The sequence below is a fragment of the Rhea americana genome, unplaced genomic scaffold (genome assembly GCF_003343005.1).
Source record: "Rhea americana isolate MKP2758 unplaced genomic scaffold, rheAme1 scaffold_4, whole genome shotgun sequence".
Taxonomy (NCBI): Eukaryota; Metazoa; Chordata; class Aves; order Rheiformes; family Rheidae; genus Rhea; species Rhea americana.
Genome location: NW_028186534.1, coordinates 9,792,022 through 9,815,058, shown reverse-complemented (window position 1 = coordinate 9,815,058; position 23,037 = coordinate 9,792,022). Strand labels below are relative to the sequence as shown.

Genomic DNA, 23,037 nt, shown 5'->3' with positions numbered 1-23,037 from the left:
GCAGAGCTGCATGTTTATCATGGCACTGACTCCCAGTAAAAAACCCAGCATCTTAGTAGCTTGAGCTCAGGACCACCCTCACAGAGTTTTTGAAGTGAGCCTGAAGAGGGTGCTGCACGCTTGTCTGTAGCTCATTTTATGACCACAGAGTTCTCTTAGATARTGCATTATTGAACTTTGAATCAACAGTTCCTCACAACTCGATTGTGTTATACCTCTTATTTTTGCATTACRTCTTACAGCTCATCTTTTGGTCTTTCGTTGTCTTTAACATCATATGTACTTCTGTCTGTTATTTCTTCCATTAGCCTCTCTACCCTCAGGTCTTCTCTGATTTTCCTCAGTTTCCTGTCTACGTTCCTAACATGGTTTTTCTTTATCAGCACAGGGGCCTTTATTTTCAGCATTCTTCKCTATTGTTTTTTATCTCATCTCTGTTACAGAAACCATTGTCAGTCTTGAATTCAGAACTTTCCTGTATTTTCATTCCAGCTAATTCTGAATAAGCTATTATGCTCTATGGCTATTGTCTCATATTTTTGAGAAAGTCTAATGCAGTGGCTTTCAGCCTCTTGATATTTTCTTGTAGTTATTGATTTGACTTCTTTCAAACACAACATACCTTTTTTTTTCTTTCTTTCTTTTTTTTTTTCTTCCACCCTAAAGCATCCAGAAGAAATGCACTCCCATACCTAACCACTGTCTGCATCTTTGGTGATACTTATAAGTTTCCTTTTCTTAATTCTTTCTTGGCTTGTCCATGCAATTTCTCTGACCCACAAGTGGTCCATAAATCTTTGATATGTCCTTCATTATTTTGGATATTACCCATGTCATAAAGTTTATTTTCAGAGAGGAAAAGCTGTAACATTTTAAAATGCAATTTTAAGAAAAAAGAAAACCTGACAGAGTTCCTTGAAGGAAAGGGGAAATATTACTGATTTCTGACTTAGCCTTTTATCTTTGAACTGTATTACTTTATTATCTGTACAATTTACAAATTATGTCTGTAATCTCTTTTTGAAAAATGAAAGTCTATAGATTACAGTCTGAATTCAGCACTCACTGAGCAATGTATTGCCAAGTTTGGCCTCATTTTGAGCAGGGGATTTGACCCAATGACCTCCAGAGGCCCTTTCCTACCTAAATCTATGATTTTATATGAAAAACTACTATTATCTTATTCAAAATACCATCTTTAAAAAGCAACTGCTTAGATCAGAAATGAATGTGACAGATTTTCTTCCTATGTGCACTGACTCAAAAGAGTTGTGAGCATGTGAGAACTGCCCATCAGATGTAGAATGTAGAGTAATTGATTTTTTGATGGGAAATAGGTCATTGTAAACAAAAACAGTTGGAAATGCAAATTATTCCTTATGAACTAAACTTCAAAACCACAAGGCCATATTCTCTCTAGGCATTTTGTATTGAAATTGCCAGAAAATAATTTGGTCTGCTCATTCCACCACATAAGTGCTCTTTCTGCATTTCTGATCTTTTTTGAAGGGGTAGTTGTTCATTTTTTGAGCCTGTGATCATCTGTCATCTCCACTAGATGGACCTCCTGAGATGTTAAAGATATCTTACTGGTCTAATTGAATTGTTCAACYGTATATGAAATACTATTTTCCTTTAACGCAATGTTTTAAAAAGTACACTCAAATTCTTTTCTTACTGTTGAGGGTATATTGGAAAAGTAATACAAMTGCTATTTTTAGCAAGGTCTCATGGTGAAGTATTGCAATTGCACTGTCTATCCATCAGTCTTTACCCCAGCCCATTTCACTTCTAGAAACACTGGCCAGTTACAACAAAGTTTTAACAAAGTTAAAAATCTGAAAAATTCTGGGGGATAGTATTCACAAAGTCACACTACAGCACAAGGAGATTGCTCGTTTTTCAGTCTCTGGACRTGAGACCCCAGAGGACATTCAAGGCAAATGAAGTAATATGAATTCAGCATGCTGGAAGTGTTTCTTCTTTCTRTTGAGCAAAAAACCGCATAGGGAGAACAGCTAAAGATATCTTCAGTGAATACCACCCAGCTTCCAAGAGTAAGCAAGCACTCMATGTGGCCCAGTTGTGGACAGTACATGCAGACTCCAAACTACTTAACTGCTTTGCCCACCGGTAAGCTGGCACTAGCTAGCTGACAGTGAGCACGTGTGGCTCTGAAGTAGCCACAATTTTCTGCCTCTTACCAGACTGAAGTAGAAAGAAGGCTAAGATTCTTGTGAAGGAAGGAGAGCTTGAGGACAAAGCTAAGTATATTGCTGCATAACTTCAAGATGGGTAAGTCTCATTAGTAATATAGCTCACAGACCTCATTTGGAGTTAAAAAAAAAAAAAATGCTTTTGCTCTAAGTTACCCTAAAAACATTTTTCGGTTTATTATATTTTCAACATTATTTTAAAATATTTCATACAACACTTATTATCAATGCAAGTTGATGCATCACTGCTAAATTTAAGTGCTGGCTCCATTGGTTATATGCCAGTAGAATAGAAAAGAAAATCTTTGGATCAAGTAATTGGGTAATTCAAGTCTTGGACTGATATTCATGCAAGTCAAACATAAAAGGTTGTACAAAATTACAGCTGCCTAGAGGGCAAGTAAATCATAAATGTCAACTTTGTTGGTTCTGCGCAACACACCTGCCGTGATTCACAGATTTCTTCCACAGTTGTCCTTCTTTTTCAATATTGCTCTGTACATTCTTACCTTCCATTCTTATATGTTAGTATTATGCAATGTTTAGACTGTATTTGTTGTTTAACTTCAACACTGAGCAGAAGAGAATCAAAAGTTAACCAATCTACTCTTTGAATTGATTCTATTCACCATCTTGCAGCACTATAGTAGGAGTCTATACAAAAACTTTTACATACCTTTTTCTTGATTGTTTTCATGCTTCATATCCWTTCAACGAAGCTAGGAGAGATAGAGCCTTTGTAAAATTTTACTGTTGAAAGTCTTTTTAAATAGTAGTATTTGAGACTTTTGCAAAGATTTTTTTTTTCCTTAAAAGTGTATGTGCYGTTTTACTGCTGTTGCGACAGGCACGATTATCGATTACCAGAGTATTCTGTGTTTTTCCTTCTAATAATATTTTGAGCAGGATCCTTGGATGCTTCTGGATGTCAAGCATTATTAGAATGTCTTCCCTTGCATTTTTCTCAACAAATCCTATTTGTTTTGTTATTATCACATAGTAACTCTTYTCCTCTTATTTTCAGGAAAATCCTTCAACTATACATACAGTTTTATTATTAAAAATGTAGGAATTTGTTTGCTAAATATGAAAATACATTTTTACTTCAACAGTTCATCTGTGGTTGTCAAATTTAGTTGTTTTTAATGAGAATGACAGCAAACTTGTCATTCTTCAGAGGGCCAGATCTTTAACTAGTATATAATGACAATCAAGTTATACTGCTTAAGATCTAGTCTAAAATATCAATATTCCACAAGATGGAAATCCTTATTTGTTCTTTTGTAAGACTCTGTGTTGTTAAAGAAGCAATATGATCTGGTGCATAACAATTGCAATCTCTACCCTTCCCAACAAACCATGGAGGGGGGAGGGAAAAAAAAAGCTTTAAGAAACGTGTTCATTTCCTGCAATAAGTAGTCATTTAATTAAAGAACAAAAGTAACAGGAATCAAAAATGCTTGCAGCTGTGTTTGTTAGACATTATATAAAAAAGAATGAAATTATAATACATTAAATTAGTTTTTAGAACATGAACTTAAGTGTTTTACAAACTAATTGTGGTAAGTTCAAAATGTCTTGTCAACATAATACTGAATGACAGTGTGTCATGTCCATTTATGTCAGAGGCCTTGGAATGGTAAAGCCTGTACATGCACAACATCTCCTTTTTCCAAGATAGACTGCAAAACAGTTTAAAACAAGTGTTAAAGGAGAGTAGTAGGTTCCTTCAAGTAGCTTTACTTCAAGCTTTTTCAGCAGATCCTCCCACTCCACAGGCCATCAGTCTTCCGGTTTCAGAGTGAAGTACATCCTCTGGTGTTTCCATCAGTGAATGCTGCAGAGATTTCATCTGCAGTGTCATTCTTTCTCATAAACATCACGGTATCCTGGACTGAACTTTAGGGAAACACTTCTATATTCCCTGATAYGTGTTCAGCAGCAATATCAAAAAGTAAAGACAGATTCTTCTCAGAAGAAAATTTCTATGGCCTGTGAAATCTAGGAGAAATGAAGAGACATTGAAGAGGCCTTTTTTGAAAATTTCATGAAGTAGTTTAGAAATACAGAATTTTTAAAAGTAGTTAATGTTGCATTAACAAAAATAATGCTTGTTTAAGTAAGCATACTGTTTAAATATGCATTAACAGTATTGAAAAATCTTAGCAACTGTAAGCCTTAATTTTTACAAGTATAAATATTCACTTGTATGCTATAGCTATAGTGCAGTAACACTGCAGGTTTCACTCTAACCAGTTTGCGATTACTTTAGAGTGCAAATGCAAATATGTGTGTGGGGTTTTTTGTTTGTTTGTTTTAGGAATGAGGCCACAGTTTGTCATTGTTGTTAACAGTAATCTTTATTGTGCCATAATCTTGTTGTTTTATAAGAATTAAACAATGTTGAGCTGATGCTTTGGAAAGTATGAAGTACTGTTGGTTTAATATATATATTCTTTTCTTAGATTCTGCCTGGAACAAATGCACTGTTGCTCTGTAGGCTTGTTGTTCTGGCTGAGATATGTAATTAAAGTCCCAGCCATTTGTAATGTCCTAGCACTAACTGTAAATTGTAAKGCTGTTTAATTCTAATATCTGGACTAAATTCCAAAACATGTTATTTTAATCCACTTAATTAAACTCCTCAGATAATTTCAGTTGGATAAGGCAACTTTCACTTTTGCACTTAATCTGCAGCCACCCCWTTCTTCTATATTTCTTTCTATCAATCCGGTGTTGTTTTGTCATAAATATTGAGCCTGAGCCCTGTAATATCAAAAGAACCCTGACAGCTGCATGAACAATCTAGAATTATATAATTATAACATTTAGATTAACTTATACTGCATTTATGACTCAAGGTTATTTGCCTGGATCATCCTTTCATTGAGCATCCAAAGCCCAATTAGAATCAGTTTCATTCTGTGTGTGAACATGGAAATAGGGCTGCAGGCATGGCTGAAATTGAGCCTTCCAACTGAACGCCTAGTTCTTTAGGATAATGGTAGGCAGCTTATTTTAACACCAAGCTCACCTGAGAAAGCTTACAGATAYGGTAAGATTGAACTGTTCTCCTAGCCACTCCTAAAATTATGTTTTAAGAGCAATTGGACTAGCTAAAGAGACCTAATAGAAATTATAGGAAATAGTTGGTTGATATTTAAATACTTCTTTTCGATAAGTAACAAGGTCTTTGTGCAAGTATCATAATGCCTGTGGAAACAGCATCTCTCTTGCAATTTTTCCCTCTTGCAAGATTCCAGTGTTTTCATGCACGTTATGAATGTGCCTTTAGATTTCCACAGACACAGTAGCTGTGATCAGCATTGGCACATGAGGCTTTCTGCAAGCACTAGATCATACCCAGCAACAAGTGTCCCAGCCAGTATTTTCTCATGACTTCTCTACTAGACTGCTGTTAAGTGTGCTTTGTGCAGTTGCACGCCTTCCAATAGCAACTGGGTTAACACTGAAGTGATASTGAAAGCTACAGGCTGAATCCACTAGAGCAAATCTATTACATGTTTGCTTATGGGTGTTGTGTATCTCTTACTACAGTATGAAGAATTTTGTGTTGCTTAACACTGAAATTGTGATGTTTGTGAGACCGAGACTACAAACTCACACATATTTAACTCAATTATCTTCATACAGTGTATTAAGTTATTCATGTGCTTTAAACCATATTGTATTTTTTCTGTGTTATATCCTACATTTAATTTTTTGTAGTAGCTTTTAAATCTTACTCAAACATGCTGACTGAAGTTCTTGGGAAGGCCTAGGGGTTTCTCAGTAGATGCTAATTTAAGCAAAACARTTCAGAGAAGCCATACTCTGAATGAAGAGAGAAATGCTTCCATTTACTTTTAAAATAAACCTTCCCGTGCATATTCTGCTCCCACTTCCACATGTTAGAACAAAATCTGCAGACTCATGATTCAAAGTCTAGTTTTTACCAGGCAATGGAAATAAATAGCTGGAAAATTTACCTTGTCAAATGTTTGCTCGATGCATGTACCTCCATTTCATTACTTTTGTATTCATTTAGCTCTTTACGAATTGCTGCCTATAAATTTAAAAAGAAAGAGRGTTAACAAATAATTTTGTATTTATTGGCATTATAAAGCACCAGATTTGCAGAGTGGAGTTTCATAAAGTAGAAATAGTAGGTGCTGGGCACAGTAAGGCATATAATGACCAGTAGAGACACTGAAAATTTAGGTTATATGGATTGCTGATACAATGCTGTTCATCATTCATTAGTGATTGCTGACATGGTCACCTCTGCCTAGAAGTAATTGTGAAAGGGGCATAAAACCCCAGCATTTATTTTCTTACATTTAATGTGATTACAGTTAAAATTTAGTAAGGATCAGGAAAGATTGCCCAGAAATTGGTAAATGGATTTTTGTACAATTTTCAGTACATATCATTTTTGAATAAAGATCAGACTGTGTTTGCCCTATCACAACATGCATGTATGAGGCGAGATTCTGTTGTCACCTATATCCATAGGATTGCACAGTCATAAGGGAAGACTTATTTTCTCTTTTGCTGAATAATGCCAAAAAATTCAGGGCTATAAAAATGAGATCACTCTTTAAATGACAACTGCTAGTGAACAGGAACATGCTGGGTTGCTTTCACAGATTCTTAAATATTTGGTACTTTGTAATTTAGYGAAATAGGCATTTTATAAATATATATAAATTCTTTTGATAGCATGTCTCAGTGTGGCTGCTGCATAGCAACCAATCATAACATGCACAGAGGAGAGATTAAATGTCCCAGCCATTAATACAACATAATATTGTTTAATTACACTATTACATACAGAATCTAATGTATCGTTACATACAAAGCAACTAGAAAGTAATGATGGTTCATTTAAATTATGTCAGTACCTTATCTGCTGCTGATAGTCTTGTCCATGGTTTATCTGCTCGTCTGTCATAGTCCTGTGCTTTAGCCACTTCCACATAATCACTGAATCGAATCAGGATTTTTCTGTCCCTTAGTTCATCAACTGTAGGTCTCTGGTTTAGCTATATTTGTAAAATAAAACTAATGTTAAAATCAAACATTTCAATAAAATGTGCAATATTTTGCACTTTCCATCTTTGCTTTGTATGTATTTATGTATATGTAAAAAAAATTGGGGAAATTGATAAATTCCCAAGAAATGTTCAATTCTTCAGAGTATTGTTAAGAGAGTAATAATGGCTTAAATGGACCTGCAGGCTAATGCACAGTGGCTCTATAATGGACTTTGGAGGAAAACATTTGAACCTGGAAGCATTTGCAGTATGTAAAGAAGTTGTAACAAATTACACACTAGGGGTTGTCAGCTGCAGTCAATGGTAGATTTTCTGTTTAAGGTTTTCAGAACAGGTCCCACTGTAAGAATTCCAATTGGGGCTTAGCAAGTTATAAYATTTGGCTTATAATTCCAGTAGGGATTCCTAGGAAAAGAATGATAACACAATCTAGTTCTGATTCTGACAGCACCTTAAATGCAAAGAGAAATTTATCGCAGGACCACACTCCTGCTCAGCAGGGAGTCAGCTCTGGGACTGATTGCTACAAAGAACGAAGAACTGTTTTTCTAGCAATATAGTTGCAGAATATGCAGTATGCAAGCAAATATCCATTTGTTGATTTAAGGTTTTGATATTCTATCATTCCTCATGCATCTGAGAGATGGTAGGTATTTTTAAAGTTTGTTTTACTAGATACTACTATTTCAGAGACTKCTGAGGATATATGTTAAAGGATTTTTGTGTAATAATGACCTCTATGAYTCGTCGATATTGTAACTACTCTAGGTTCTTTCTTATTATCTTTGATAAAATTCTAAAACTAATAGAAAGTATTGCAAGATTTTACCTTTCTTGTCAGTCTCTGTTTGATTTCCCTTCTTTCTTCCTGTTCTGTTTGATCATTTCGTTCTGCAGAGAATATTAAAAAAAAGATGATTTTCTTCATGAGGAAGATCAGTAGTTTTTAAAGTTCCAGAAAAATTTATAGCATAGACAAATCAGTAGCTAGTTCTTGTCCGTGTTGTCAGCTCAGTATCTCTCTCTGGGTCTCTGCTAGAATGTACAGTTACTTTTCAGTGAGGACCAAGTACTTGTGCCAATGTCAGCTTTCCTATGACCTAACCTTCAGTTTTAAAGAGATTTAATAACCAAGAGCAGCCACACCTGCCCTTCAGATAGATAGATAAATTTTTGAAGGAAAAACTAATCATCATTTGTTATTCTCCATGTTGCTGAAGCAATTATGTTGCAACAGATGCTGAAAAGACTTACTGCAGCAGCTTCAGGGAAAGTATATTCCTTCCTATCTAACCTTATTCTCAGGCTACATATTTAGATGGTCACACTGACACAGTATTTATCTCTGACTTGCATGCTTTTTTCCTCTGCTATTCAAAATATGTCACTTAACATTAGAGCCTCTTTACCCTCATAGATTTTCCTTTTGTAATGTTCTGTTCTAACCTAAGCCAGCTTGCTTTTGTGTGTTGTGCCTATTAACATTCAAGCCGTGATAACTCCTACACACTGGATCTAAAAATAGACCAGACTGCTGTAACATTGTGTGAAATATATCCTTTGCCTGGGGGTATGAGTTAATGGCATTTCTATTTCTAGTACTATCTGTTACTAAATTAAGACTTGAGCCCATGACCTGAAAAAAGATGAAGACCCAGAGGAAAATGTTTAACCATTCTGGGATTCTCTAGATACTACTGTAAAGTATATTATACGACTTGCACTAGACATTCCCAATGCTCAAGCACACACATGATTTTTAGTATGCCTTAAAAAGAAACTAGAGCCAGGATATGAGTTTCCAAAAAGGATATTTTTAGTAATTAATTATTTTTCTCCTTTATTTTTATGCTTATTAGATTACACTGAATCACAATTTTAAGTATTTAAAGTAACATAGTAGAGCATAGCTACAACAAGGTATAGTAGAAATGTAAATTGAATGAATTTAAAATGTTACAATATGCTATATTACAATTCAGTGGCAAGGCATACAAATTTAGAACAGAGAATACAGCATGTAAAATTAATGATCAGTAGTGACCAGTAATGATCTGTTACTTAGCTCTGGAACATTTAAAAGGACACACTAAGCTTTAAGTAGTAGAATGAGTTTTAAGATGTAGAGATTACCCACAAAAAGCTACTAGTATCCTTCACTCAGTTTTAATGTACTCCTTTTACAGTTGATATTCATATCTGTATTTTTAAAGAGAATTTTCTGTCCCTTTCAAAATATGCCTGTGATATGCAACAAGAGAATTCCTAAAGGAAAAAAAAAAACAGAAATATATGTTCCTGACCAAAAAATGTTCTTCAAAATKTTAACATGCTATGCATATATAGTGGCCCATTTCTATGAGACATTCACTCAGGCTTAGAGCTTATTCCCAGCTTAAAGAAAATGCCAAATGTAGAAATACAAGAAATACTTTTTTTAGGAAAAATAAAATTTGATAAGAAATACTACCAAGGGCGTGACAGAGTTCAGGCATAATTACACAGAGAAAACAGATTTTCCAAGCAGCACCACTCTGCCTACACTTAGATCCATTCATTAGTGAGGGCTGGCTTTATAAATCTCAGTAGAGATATGTTCCCAGTTATAAAGTGACATGTGCAGTACTGTAATTCATTTTACTACTCTATGAGTTATTCAGGGAATTCTTAGCTGTCCGTGACCCTGAAGTAATTCCTGGTGTTAAGAATGAACCAGGAATTGTACGGTGTAATTTAAGAGAAGCTGCYGTCTTGAATGTGAATGTCAGCTTTCTTTTGAAAGGAAGAACACGTGTGAACACCTGGGTATTGATTTTAGTACATATGGTTATTATGCTCTACAGTGAATCATTTCTGTACTTAAAGTTGAGAGGACTTAGAAGATCAACAAAATTGTAACAGAGCATTGGCTGTATGTTTTCTTTTAAAGTATTACTTTTATCTCAGAAATATTTCTCTGCCAGAAATAAGAACCATCACTTATTTTAATCTTATTGAGATTTGTTTTAAAATAACATAATAGCAGCCCTTAAGCACTTGCAATATGCATCTTATTTTGAAAAAAATGTGCAAACATGAATTATTAGTCCTTAAAACATCTTTTGGGCTAGCATTACTTCCATTAGTAGTAGGTATTATGAGCATCAAAGATGTTAGAAAAGTTTGGGCTCRCTGTACAACCTGGAGGACATTATAATGATTTCTGTGAAGGGAATTTTTAGTTAACGGCTTTGCAAGGTCAGACTCAATCCAGGTGTGTTTTTAAATTCTGCAACAAGAATGTCAAATTCTTATTAAAAAAAGGAGAGAATATTAATTTGCAAATTCACTCAAAGCTGAGTCTAGAGTTGATGCCTCTGTCCAGCATTGTAAGATTGCTACTGACACAACCAAGTGATGACCTKAGTTCATTATAAGATACCTAGCTTTTTATATAATAGAAAAGATAAATTAAATAGAAGGGAGTGGCTTCTGATCTCAGCTGAACCTGTATAAGGCCTGAGCAACTGAGCTGAAGTCAATAAATTTGCTCCATGCTGGGAGATCTTTAAATAAGATACAAATCTAGACCAGTATGTTTAGCTGGCATTCAGGACATATCTTTAATTCTGCTTTATCTCTTTCTGCTTTATCTCTCTCTAAGCTCATTATATGAATGTATTCAAACTTTTTTATTATTAAAGCTGGTCAGTTTAACCCAGATTAAGGATGTAACCAGCATACTTCAAAAAGTAAACATGAAGAAACAGATTTTTTCAGAAGAGATCAGCTCTTCCTTATCCAAAAAAAMCCCCCAAAGAAACAGTATTTTGAAGGAGATCTTAATCATTGCCTCTTAAAAAAATCTGAGTCCCCATGTTTTAGAATCTTAGGTTAGTTCTTTTTCTTTCTTCTGGTAGATGAAGTTAGGCCAAGTTCTTGCATTTACCTTTTCAAAGAATTTATCCAGTTTCTCATTTAGATAAGTGCATGTGTCAAATACACCTAATTTTAACCATGTGCAAAGTACGCATTAGAAGCGTATGGAAAATTCGTRTAAGTAAGTAAGTTGACTATAGAACTCCTTTGTGTTAAAACTGAAATGAAATTCCCAATAACTTTAATGACTATAGCATGAGATCTTTTCTATGGACTCGTGAAAGAAAAAATGGGKAGTCTGAAACCATTTGGTTATGTTGCTGCTTTCCTCTCATCTAGTGGCATTTGCCTAATGTATTCACCTGTCTAATGTTTCTTGCTTTTAGAAGAAGCTTACTTCCTAAATAATTTTATGTTAAAAAAATATTTGCTGAATCCARACAATTTGGAAAAAGTCATTTTGCTTTCCTGTTTAACTGAACTATTGTCAAAGCAGTGTTCTGTATTGAACACCTGTTAAATACCTGAAGAAACCCTCAGATGAAGAATGTCACTCTTCTGAGATATTTGATCTTAAGTAACATAAGGTAGATAACTTTGTTTCTAGTGAATTATAATCATTTTAATATTTATATCTGAATTAAATACCAAGGCAGTGTTGTTTGTATGACATAAATATATATGGCTTTATGTTTTTTGCTTGTTCAATGAGAAACTATTTTCTGACTTTCAACACCAAATAGATCATGAAAATAACAGCAGCAATACAGTTTTCCTTAAGGCAGGTGGCCTTCYCCTTTCCCCTATATGAGACCCATATGGAGACAGTTTCAAACCTCTCTGTACTTCACCTAATTCAGAGGATTCACAGCGCATCTAAGGAAAGGGAATATGTTCATCCCCTGTCTAATTTCCAGGTAAGAGCAGCTATCTTAAGGAAAAAAAATCTGCTTTGCATTTATTTGAAAGATGTGGGAGCAACAGTCACCAATAGCGAACAGCTCTAAGTGGCCTGGAATTCTCTCTCTAAAAGCTCTAATATCTCCAAATRATCTCTCTTTGACTTGTCTTTGGGAATATATTTAATGATATGGCTGAATGTATTTGCTAGGAAAATCACACCTCTGCAAGCATGCTTTGTCCATTCCTCTTTAGCCCTGATGATATTCAATGTTTGGTTTGCCATGATAGTCCCAAGTCTTGTAAAATGACAGTCCAAATTTTCATCRCACTGCATGAAACTTGGACTCTACTCCCTTCTCATACATCCAGAACAGTGTATTCACTATAAAAATATTTGAAAGCCTATATTTGGACAAGTCCTATAATATTCGTGTAATAAATTTCATGCTTTTATCCAAGTATAAATTCTGATTCCTGCAATATTTGAAACCTAGTWCATGCACAAAAATGAAAACTTCTAGGTACAGAAAACAATCCCAAGAATGAATGAATTTTCCTATTAAAAAAGAATAAGTTATAGGAATGTAGTCACTGGTCTAAACAAATATAAAAAAAATACTTCAAGGAAAAAAAATACTCACGTTTAAGTATATTTCTTCTTTCTAGCTCCTCAACAGCAGGTCTTTGGCTGAGTCGCCTGCGGAAAAACACCAAAATCACATTTTGTACCATGCCTGTTCTTTGGAAAGTCTGCAGTATTCTGAGTTCTGGTTGATATTTTCCTCAGAGGGAAAATACAAAATCTCTCTTCAACACTYGAGGAAGAAAAGAACAGAACCCTGGCAACAGGATGCTTTACTGTTTTATTTTTCCAAAATGTCAGCAATGCAGGTGGAAGTTATCCTCTAATTTGCTTGTCTCTCAGTGAAATGCTTTCTTATAACATGCATCCTTTTTGCAATACTTTCCAGACAGTCAGCTGAAACCAGTGCCATCCAGCAGTTAAATTCACTCTTGAGAAGGTATTTAAGGCGGTTATCAAACGAGTTTCATAGTCATCTTCTGTAGCTAACACTGCCTGTATCTTTTAATCTCAYGTAGCAGCAGGTTTTCTTTTTTCTAGTATCACCAGTGATGCATCCTGACAAAATGCGGACTTGCCAGAAATAAAGCTTTCCTGTGGTTTCCCGACTACACATCTAATAGACCAATCCAGCAGCTATCCTCCTGCCTGGTGCATAAAATTCGTGTGCTGCTCACAGCCTCATGCTGTCTGAACGGAGTGTCTTATGCAGTTTCACCTCCCCTTTCAGTAATGCTGCCTCAGGATTGAKTCTTCAAATCATATGATCAGTGCCATAGTGATTTTATTCTGCATAAAAAATGAGACTTCCCCACGAGACACTGCTAATATCTGCAGAGAATCTCAGGTAATTGAACCCCTCCCCTAGGCATACACACATGCTGCATTTGCTAGCTTTCAAGTAATAATCCAGAAAGCAGATCTGAAAGAGTTATGCTGCTTTCTGGCCTGCATTCKGGCAACGTTAAGGATTCTCATCGTCTCCTCTCCAACGAAGGTTACAAAGCTGGAGCCTGAAGTTCGAGAAAAAAAAAAAAAAAACTCAAAACAGGGATGACACTGAAAAAAATTGTTCCAATAGTTATCCCTCTACTGCAGATAAAAATAATGATTATAAAGTTGTTATGGAAAAAATTCTATTTATCAGATACACAAGAGAGAAAAAATGAAATAATACATTGTAAAAGAACCAGTAAAAGTATCTAATTATAATTTCTCCATGTTTTTTAAGCCTGACCAAATACATCTGCAGGATCAGCTCTGTATTCATGCATCATCAGAACAACAGCACAAAATACAAATGCCACTCCTTATCCCTTTTAAATTAATTTCCCTGAGCTCAATGTGAAGACCGAATTCTGCTCATATCATTTGTAATAGGAAGGTATCAGAACCACTCTCCTCACTCGTATGAGGAGAAAGGGCAGTAGACTTTACCATGAGCTCTTGTACTTGGAAACACTCATATCCTAATTCTTGTCCTTCTTACCTAACACTTGATATCACCTAATTTTTTTCTCTGGGTCCCTGGATTTCTCTTCAGAGTAATGGGCCAGATAGTCCCTCAGTGGCATCTGCAATAATCCCAGCTGAAGTGGGAATGATGCTCAAATGCTGTACTAAGGGATTTGAACATGTATTTTTAATTCCTGTCACCCCTTTCCCTCCCCCCCTCCTCATTCATTTCCCTGTATGTCTCAGAAATCAACTCTCTGGCTAGAATTTGTTTGAAAGAGATTAACGTGATTTTCACAGTATAAATCAGGGAAGAGTGACTTACTCGGAGAGCTTATCTGCAAATGAAAGGTCCATCCGACCTGCTGCTCACATGCCTCTATCTGTATCTTAATGCTTCCAAGTGAGATTTATAGATTCTCCCAGAATCTGTACATCAGATTTCAGAGGCGCTGTATAGTGGGGGATTAAAAGCCTAACTGAGAATGGGTAAAGCAGTATGAGAATATGGATTTATATGAATTCTCTGCATATTTTATATTAGTACATGTATACACACATGCTACAGTATTTAATATGGTTAATTATTAAAATCTCATTTCCCTTTTGAGATTGATAACTACATGGTGGGTGCTCAGAGACAGTAACATAGGTCTGTGCACACCCTCACTTCTATCCCCAACAAAAGGCAAATGCAGGAAAAGATGCAAATACATACACACACATGAAGGAGAGGGAATAACATTTTTGATTTTGTGTTTTTCAGAGATGTGAACCACATTTTCCAGCTTTTTATCGAAACCGTGAAACTAGGAGTGGTCTTTCTTAAAGTCCTAATGGAAATTCAGAAGCTGAGGACAGAATGAAAACACCAAACCCAGTGAAGATCATCATAAAATGAKGAGACGTGACAACTCCAACGATGTCTGCCGTTACCAAGGTGCAGGAACATTTTGTTTCTATCTGTTAAATGATTTTTCCCATTCAGAAGAACCTTGTGTCTGACTGGAAATCTGCCTTTGATCTGCTTTGTCCACAACCAAAGCAAGGTCCCGCGCAGTGTCCAAGCCCCGGCGGGCCCCTGTGCTCACAGGTGAGAGGGAAGCAGAGAGCCAGCAAAGGCTGACAGCTCCAGCGACCTCCACCACCAGCTGCTGATCGTAAGGAGGGGGCACAGCTGGGAGCCTGGCCCCGCCAGGGCAGCGAGGATTTGGGGGGCTTGTCTGCCCTCAGCTCTGTGCAGGAAATCAGCCTCCGAGTACTGAAACTTGGTCTTTTTCCCCTGGATTATGTGCTGCATGCTGCAGGAGGGTTTTTCCTATGGCTGAAGACMAGCTTGCTCACCCCCTGTACCAAGGAACAGGAGTTTGGGCTGCAGATATTTGCAGAGGCTGTGCAAGGAGGCCCTGTCTGCAAGCAAAGAGGGAGGACAGCGAGGCCTGGCCGGCAATCCCTATCGTGCCTCCTCAGGAGAGGAGGGAAGGCTCCCCTGGTGCTCGTCCCCTGTGATACTGCTCCCTTGAAACTTGCCTTCGCCTGAGCTACCAGTAGGTAAAGCACAAATATATCCCTGGAGTTGGGCCCGTGCCAGGTCAGGGCTCAGCGTAGTGCAGGGGTAGCTGCAGGTTACCTTTTAACAAAAACAACAACAAAGTTCTTCTTTAAGGGAGCTTTTTAGTAAGGAACTTTTTAGACTGGCTCATGCTTCTACTCAGAGGAACCGTACTCTGGGCACAGTGAGTCTCTACTCTCCTGAACTTCAAGTGTTGTGGTGTGGAGGTTCATTTCTGGGATTTTTTTTTTCTCTTTCTCCTCCCAAAATCCTGCTGCTATCAAAACCAGAAAAAGTTTTCTTTATGTTGAGCCTTTCTTCCGAAAGAGACCATCCCGTTCTGCAGAAAGGCGGCTCAGAAACTGCTGTGGGCTAGTGGGGCTGGGGAGCGCGGCCTGGGAAGCTGCCTCCCGTTTCTTCTTGCTGACTCATCTGCAAGGGGAAGGTCATAAAGCAGTAGAGACAGAGGCTCTGGAGAGGCCATGTTTACATCTCTCATCTTTAAAGAAAGCATACCCCAGCAGCCCAGGGATTAAGAGCAGGTGTTGTATCACAGCAGGGGAGCTGCCTGCGCGCTTCTGGAGGACGAAGCRGGCCCCAACACAGGAGCAACCTTTGCGAAGGCTAAAAGCTGAGCCTCCAGCAGACTTTGTTGGATGATCTCCACCAGCTCTGCATGGAAAGGACTTTGGTTTAAAGACTGCAGGCTCTTTAGAAGCAAGGACTTTCAGCTGTTCAGAGGCCTGATGCTGGCATGAARCTGCTACGCAGGCTGCAAGGCGCCGCTGGGCCGTGGAGGCTCTGCCTGGCCTCGCACGGGGAAGACGGCAGAAGGGTGAGTCCGGCGGGGCCTGCCTGCCTTTGCTATGTGTTGCTCTTGATCCTTCACGCCAGGATGCGTGATCWCGGAGGCTGGCTGATCTAGTGAGGTGACTACAAACTCCTGTGGGACAATATAAAGCACTGTCCCTGTTATATTGCTGTAATACTGTCTTGTCATTTGAATTAAATTTAGATGCCTCTTTCTAGCTGCTGGAAAGAGCATCCAATTAATACTGTTGTATTCTAGGAGATATTAAAACCTAGGGTTTTTTGCACTGTCTACTGAGATAGGGAACGCTCACTCTGAGCGCTTCCACAGAGCAAGCCATTTCAGGATGTATCTTGAAAACTTTCAAATAACTTGCAGACAAGTCCTATCTCTGTCCTGATCTCCTATGGTATAAAAGTGTGGACTATCACTGATATTGCCATGGTCACTTGCATTAACAAGGTATCTAGTCTAAGAATGTGTTTCCCCCCTAACTTGCACCAGAGGATGCTAAAAATAGAAGTAAGGGGAGCTTGATCCACAGGACATCGGTTTAGCCAGCTCCAGCTGGCTTAGGAAAACTGAGCAGAACTGGAGGCACCAATGYTGCTTCCTTATAAAAGGCTCCTGGATACAGCTCAGACAGTTTGCTGTATATGTAAGTGATGCTCCTTCCAAGTCTGGATAGAGACCAAAGGGTCAAGTCAAAATCTGAACACTTTCTTTTAACGGTAAAACAGTCCCTGTAAATTCCTGGGGGCAGTGGGGAACTGCTGTTTCTAGAGTTCAGAAGTCATAGTTCTTATTACTGTTGCTACATGCAAAGCAAACATAAGCCTTCAAACTCCAAGCATTCTTCAGCTTTTTAAAGTTTTGAGGGGGTTCTGGTTTGGGCGGAAGCTCTGTTTGTTTTTTCAGATTACTTCAAAATCTTCTTTTCYCCAGTAATTGCTTGGGCAGTTTGGGTTCAAGCAAATAATAGAACAAATGTATATGTTTTGATCTCTCAGAAGCCAAAGACTTTGCCAACTCCAGTTTCCTGTGTGGTGTAATTCCTGAGGGTGAGAGGAGCAGGTCGTTGCCTGCTAGCTCAGTCACCTGTGGCTTGCGCTAAGACCATGCAGSCATGGCCATGTGCACTCCTGTTCTTGGAGTATGTTGGGCACTGAGAGCCTGCACGTGGCCTCAGGCTGGTTTTTCTTTCCATGCAGCGTGTTCATGTGAGTCTTGTGAGGCTCTTGAATGCTCTGTGCTGGCTCTGAGGGGGGTGAGACTTGACGTGTGTGGTGCATAATTATGGCAAAACAGGCTGCCCGAGGAGATAACAAACCAGCTCGATCAGTGGGGAAAGTCTCTGTTGGCTCATCTGGTGGAGAGCACACAGCCCTCCACCACAGGATTGCCAGTTTGAGACTGTTTGGTAACATGTTGGACACATGCTCATGTGCAGGTACAGGAGCCAGCTCGTAGGGGAAAATCACTAATTGCTTGTCCCCTCTGGAGCATGGGCACATGTTTGTGGGCCTGATGACTCTCACATGTGCTGGCAATCAATAGATTGATACTTACTTCATGCAGTCAGATTGTCTCTGTCACATTCAAGGCAATGAATCATCTTAGGGCCAGCTTTACACCAAGGTTGATGACATTAGACTGTTACAGGTGACTGAATCCTCAGCAGTGCCTGTGATTAGGATTCAAGAGGCTGCTATTGGGCAATGCACTGACATGCCCTATGAGCAGGAGATCCTGGCAAGTTCCCTGCCCTCATATTTAGGAAGTTGTTAATCTTACCAGCTTCTGCCCTGCCCACTGCGGGGACTTCTTCTCAAAAAAAGGTGTGCTATCTCCGGCATTGCAGGTACAGGCATAGAATAGCTTATTAGAGACAACCTGGGAACAGATATAGCCCATGCATATGCATACAGGTTTGTGCTGACTTTCAAACCCAATGACCCAGGCCCTCCTTTCTAGCTCTTCTTGCTGGTCTGCAGAGGCTCTGTTCCAGGCAGAGCAGGTGTTCAGCAGAATTCACCGCAAGAAATTCTGTGCTCTTTGTTCATGGGATTCCTTATCTGTGTCTTCCTTTGCTTCCCAGATGTAAAATTGCTTTTCTGTTGGGTTTGTAGTGGAAGCCAAAAAACATACTTTGGAATCCTTTTTCTGCTCTTTCTTGGTTAGGTCCATGTCTGACTAAWAATCTTTCAAAAAGAGAGGCAGGGGGTTGAGCTGGACATGTGCATGTGCCCATGGGCTCTGCACTGACAAGTGAGCGATCAATCCAGGCTTCAGGAAGTGAGCTGCAGTCAGCAGCAATCACATTGATTTTTTTGTCTATTTTTTTTTGTTTGTTTGTTTGTTTTGTGATTTTTTTTTTTCATCTTATGACAGATTTGCAGATGGAATTGGAGGATTTGGGGGAGGGATCCCATTTTCAGGTGAGGCCCTGGGTGCAAACAGGCAGAGGAAAGAACTGGGAAGATCATGTACTGGCTGTCCATAAAGTATCTGGTGTCTGCTGCTCTTCAGGAGGGAAATGCTCTGCTTTTTGAGTTGGCATCTCTATTATCAGTGCATCATGTACAATTCAACAAGGAGTTTATTTTCATCCTTCCTATAAGTAGCTGTGAGGAGAGTGTGTGCCAGGGCTTTGACTCACCCACGCATTGCACTGTGACAGTGCAGTGCTGCTTACAATGTACAATTATGGATAGTAGTAAATCCTTTGTAGGAGGGACTTGCCTTTTAGAGTCTTTGCTCCACACAAAATTAGAAAGCAGGCACTGAGACACAAACTTTTTTTTTTTTTTTTAACAAGGCAATTTTGGAGCATGTAAAAACTGGTAGCTATGTGACGTGCCAGCAATTCCCGTAATAGGGTAAGAGCAGTCCTACTTTCCTGATAGTAGGAGGCAAGAGAGCAGTGTGAAAAGGATGATTGGTGTGATTGATTCTGCCAGTTACATGCAAAAACTTTACAGCTTTAAAGTTACCTGATATTTGTGTCTATTTTTCTCCATAAGCTATTCTTGCATCCAAATAAGGGAATGGTGTCTTAATTATGTCTTGCTCATTTGTTTGGCTTTTAGTTCTGTCTGGAATTTCAAGGCTGCAAATCAGCCAGTGTTCAGTTAATTATGTTGACCCTCACTCTCTCAGGCAATTACGGATATCCATCACTATAATTTCTGGAGTGACAGAAGCTCTACAATGAGTAGTTCAGACTTCAGTTAAAATAAAACTGCATATTTGCCCATCATAACTCTCATGCCGCAACCCACTGTCCCCGAGTGACCTACATCCTTGTGACAGGTTTGCTCTTGCCTAGTTTTACTTAGTGATCAGCTCTGTGTGGGCTAATACACACTAACAGAGCCAGTATCTGATTATATGAGAGGACTCAGATAGAGAAGGCTGCAAGGTAATCAGTATTTTGACCACCTGTGAAAGCTCTACTGCCTTTGTTCCTTGGTTTTATAGTTTTCTTAATGGGTGAGGAAGAAAATCTAGACACAGCTGGAGAGCAGGGCCTGTCTCTTGGTTTAAAGGCTTGCTGCAAGGTTTGATGAAGATGCTGAGCCTCCTTCCTGTGCTTCTAGGAGGCTTTCACTCCTCTCCAGATGCAACTGATGACTGTTGGAAGGTGTCACAGCACRCTACAGAACTGGGCCGTGGCATAACATAAGGGTCTTCATTTTCAGTTGTGCTATTAGTTAATGCACAAGGACTAACATGCCTAAGTTCTGCTGTAAATGTAGTGGCCAGTTATTTCAGAACAGAAGATTTCTCCTCTGGCCCCACTCACTCTCTTCCACCTGCTCCCCCAGCCTGTGGTGAAACAAGGCTGCTGGATAGCGGCTCTGTCCTGTCTGCAACAGAATTATGGCATTTAGTTATTAGAGTGATGAAAGCACAATTGATTATCCAGCCCAAGACATGCTTCCAGGCTGTAGTTTGTTGAGCATTTCTTGTGGTGGCAATGTCAGTGTGAGCAGAAGGACTCCTTGCTCTTGCTATTTCTTGCCTTGCAGCTGGGCAAGGATCTGGTTTGGGGGAAATCATCCCAGCTAAATATAGCTCAGCAAGAAACACTGCTGAAAGATATGCTCTTCAAATAGCAGTGCAAGTGATGTGAACTCGCAGTGCAACTCCTGTATCGAAGGCTGCTGAGGGCTCAAGGCTGTGCATTAAAGTGTATGCTGAAGGGTCTTCTGACTGGAACCAYACGCTGGTTATGATCTCGGTCAGGCTGTGTAGGGCACTGATAACGGAGAATGATGTTTCATTGCAAAGCTATAATGTGTTTTTTTGTTGTTTGTTGTTTGKTTTTTTTTTTCCTCTGAAGTAGTACTCGTGACACAACTCGTGAGTCCTGTGTTCCCACAGGGAGGGTGGTAGGGGAGAAATCAATGTTATATGGCCCACACTTAGGCAGGTTACGAATAATGTGGATTTGATGTTTTAGGGCAGGCAAATAAAAGGAGTGATGTAAATCCTGGAGGATTCTTATTGGATTATGTGTGTATTACCATTTATGTTATTTAAATAAAGGTATCTGTCACTGCTGAACTGGTACTAAAAACAAAGGTTGGAAGGGACCTCTGGAGTCCAACCCTCAGCATAGCCCATATGGGGATTGAATCTGCAACCTTGGCATTAACACCACCACACACTAACCAACTGAGCTGAAGCTTCTCCAGCACTTTTTTAAGTGAATGTGAGGCTGGACTATAGTACTAGCTGCTATAGTTCAGGGTCCCTCAAATACAGCTGTTGTATACAAATGGYACTGGGTGTCCCAGAACATCTTGAATTCAGATAGGACACATACTGTTTCACAGCTAGTTTCAAGATCCTGCAACGCTGTGCATTTAACCTATAAACAGTTGCCCTACAAACAGATGCTGCTGCAGTGTACCACTGTGGGATTTGGGTCACTGGAAGAAACCACAGCTGGATTTGCAGAGAGCAGACAAAAAAAAAAAAAATGTTGATTCTCACTGTTTGTCAGCCTGCCGCTGCTGACTATATGCAAATTCCCCTCCACCCACTTAATTAATGCAAAAGCTTTTGAAAATGGCCATGCTTCTCATGGATACAAACTGCGGACAGMGTCCTCATGCACTGTGAGCTCTGGACAATACGCTTCTCTTGCTCCTGTAACCTGTGTTTATACATAAGGGACCCTTCAGCAACCTGCAAAGCCTTTGAAGTAATATTAACTCATCTGCAGAAATATTTCCCACTTCAAGGTGTTGCTTAAAGCAAGAGCAGGAAGTTACCCAAGAGTCAGTGGTCTCAAGCCGTGCGAGCCCGCTAACCAGGCGGCTCGAGGCCCCAGCGGGAGCGCAGCTTCGTGCTCTGCAACCGCCTGCGYGCAGCCTTCGCGCCGGGGGATAGCCCGCCTGATCGCTGCAGTAAATCGAGGCAAACGCAGGGCTCTCTTGGCTCTGAGTAATCCCTGAAGAAATAAACTAAATGAAAGTGATTCTTAAAATTCCAAGCGCTTCTGGGAGAGGCCGTCCCTGCATGACTGCACACCTGCTACTAAATTGCAGGAATCTCTCTGGGAACGCTCTCCCTGGCAACGTGAATGCTTTCTAGTTCTCTGCTGTCACTCACCCACGCAGCATCTCCAACAGGATGGGATATCCCTGCCTCCAGATAGCATGTCACCATCTGCTGTGCTATTTTCTCTTGCACATGCTATTGTTAGCCCGGTGTTTTTCTGCACAGCGCTAGACCTACGCATTGCCCTTGTTATTAACCAAGGCTGACCTGACCTATGCAGTTGTTGCCCACAGCATGCTTTGAATGCGCGTCCTGCTTCTTTATTGCATTGCAATTTATTTTAATCTTTTGCTTTTAAAAATACTTCTCTTGAGGTTATCTTTTTTTTATTATTATTATTCCAAAACTGTTCCTGCCATCAGCACRAAAAGCTTAATGAGAAATTCCATTGAAAACTCAGAAATGTGGCACATGCACTCTGTAAGAGTCAGACTGCCTTGGTCACCACAACAGGAATAACTTTACAGTTATTTCACTGGCAGATCTCGTACTGCTCCAAAGAGCTGGTTTATCTCTATTTATGGAAGAGGAAATGGGTCAAAATGCTTGCTTGGAAAGACAGACTTGCAAACCAACTGCAAGGATTTATTCACTTCCCATAGCAGGCAGTATTTTACTGATTTTTTTTTCTTTTTGTTTTCAAGTGGGGCTGTATGTCGAGTTTGATGCTAAAAAGCATGATACTGAGCGTCACACACAGGCTAACATCCTAAAATGCAGAGAGGATCTGAATTTAAATATGTCATTCCCCCATGTTCTGTGTGCTCTTCCTTAAACTTTTTTKGGGACTCTCCTTATTTTAGTTTGGGATCCTGTGTTTGGTTATGATGATGTAAATCCAAAACGGAGGTTGCTGGCAAATTTCAGTTAGAACAGGAAATGCTGAGCTTTTGAAACTTAGCTTCCTCGGCTGAATAAAACTTTAAGAATTTATATATCACAAGAAATTCTGTATTGACATAAACATCTAGTTCTGACTTTACTTCTATGATTTATTGTGGTACAACATATACTCGCTCTTACTGTCAAAG

General features: G+C 39.0%; 1 protein-coding gene across 1 annotated transcript in view; it reads right to left on the bottom strand.

The window, feature by feature from the left end:
- Positions 1-3,666: 3,666 nt before the first annotated feature.
- Positions 3,667-23,037, bottom strand: part of PHACTR3 (phosphatase and actin regulator 3) — a gene marked incomplete at its 5' end in the record, with an annotated part of 113,479 nt that continues 94,108 nt past the window's right edge. Inside the window, 5 exons of the mRNA XM_085314267.1 lie at positions 3,667-4,217; positions 6,206-6,282; positions 7,121-7,261; positions 8,103-8,164; positions 12,676-12,731. Of these exons, the coding sequence (XP_085170393.1) occupies positions 4,202-4,217; positions 6,206-6,282; positions 7,121-7,261; positions 8,103-8,164; positions 12,676-12,731 (352 nt within the window). The remainder of the gene's footprint in view (positions 4,218-6,205; positions 6,283-7,120; positions 7,262-8,102; positions 8,165-12,675; positions 12,732-23,037) is intronic.